General features: G+C 42.0%; 1 protein-coding gene across 1 annotated transcript in view; it reads left to right on the forward strand.

Annotated features, from left to right (window-relative positions):
* The first annotated feature begins 266 nt into the window (after positions 1–266).
* ZBTB46 (zinc finger and BTB domain containing 46) overlaps positions 267–918 on the forward strand; it is a 39,756-nt gene continuing 39,104 nt past the window's right edge. Inside the window, exon 1 of the mRNA XM_009876312.1 lies at positions 267–320. Coding sequence (XP_009874614.1) covers positions 267–320 — 54 coding nt within the window. The remainder of the gene's footprint in view (positions 321–918) is intronic.

Below are 918 nucleotides of genomic sequence, written 5' to 3' on the forward strand. Positions count from 1 at the left end.
GTCACCAGGCTATAATTACCTGCAAGACATTGAGTTGACATTTCGTGGGGTTCATTAAGCCACAAATGGAGGTGTTAGAACTGTGAGCTTGGGGGAAAGCGTTTCAAAATGTATCGCTCTTGCTCAGTAATCCTGTATTTTAATTCCCATAACTTCTTCTGGTCTGGGTTTTTTGTCACAGCTCTGTCTTCCTCTTGCAAGGGTTCGCCCAAGGCTGTCGGGAGGTCGCACAAGAGCGCACTGCCTGTGCTGCCCTGGGGCTGTTGATGTCCTCAGCTGCTGTAGGAGAAGCGCTAGAGCTGGAACCCAGTTTATTACTGGTAAGAAGTAATGGTCTTGGGTTATGTTTACTTGTTTATTTTTAATGTTGAAATTTGCATGCTTTCTTTAAGAAAATTGGTAAAAAAACATTTATTGCTTGTTACTTGAAGAGCACTACAGCAAAATGTGTGTCTGGGGGTTTTTTCTTTTTTTTTTTAACCCCTCCTGTTTTTAACTTAGGAGTCTCTAAACTTCTAATTTCTAATTGCCCTGCTTCCAAAATGCAAAGGCTGATGGTTTTCCCTTAGCTTTCATTGTCAGACTTGGCTTTCTCTTGAAATTCTCCATGTGCTGTCAGAGCTAATGAAGGCTAATGAATGTTTTTTTCTAAGATACCTTCAGAAATCTAGTCTTTTGGTTGCATTTCTGTAGTGTCCAGCTTTTGCGCGCTGTAGCTGGCCCCATAACTTCAGGTCGATAGTTTGACAGGTCAAAGGCCAAACCCAAGTCGCTGGTTTAAAGTTCTGGAGTAGAGAGTGAAACGTTTAATGATAGCTCCCTGTTCTTTATTTTACGTTCTGCTGATCAGAGTTAGATTTTGCTTGTGATTCGTGCTTGGATTGTGTGAGTTGAGATACCTCCACCTGCCCTGAGAAC

Source organism: Apaloderma vittatum, unplaced genomic scaffold, assembly GCF_000703405.1.
Source record: "Apaloderma vittatum isolate BGI_N311 unplaced genomic scaffold, ASM70340v1 scaffold5839, whole genome shotgun sequence".
Lineage (NCBI taxonomy): Eukaryota > Metazoa > Chordata > Aves > Trogoniformes > Trogonidae > Apaloderma > Apaloderma vittatum.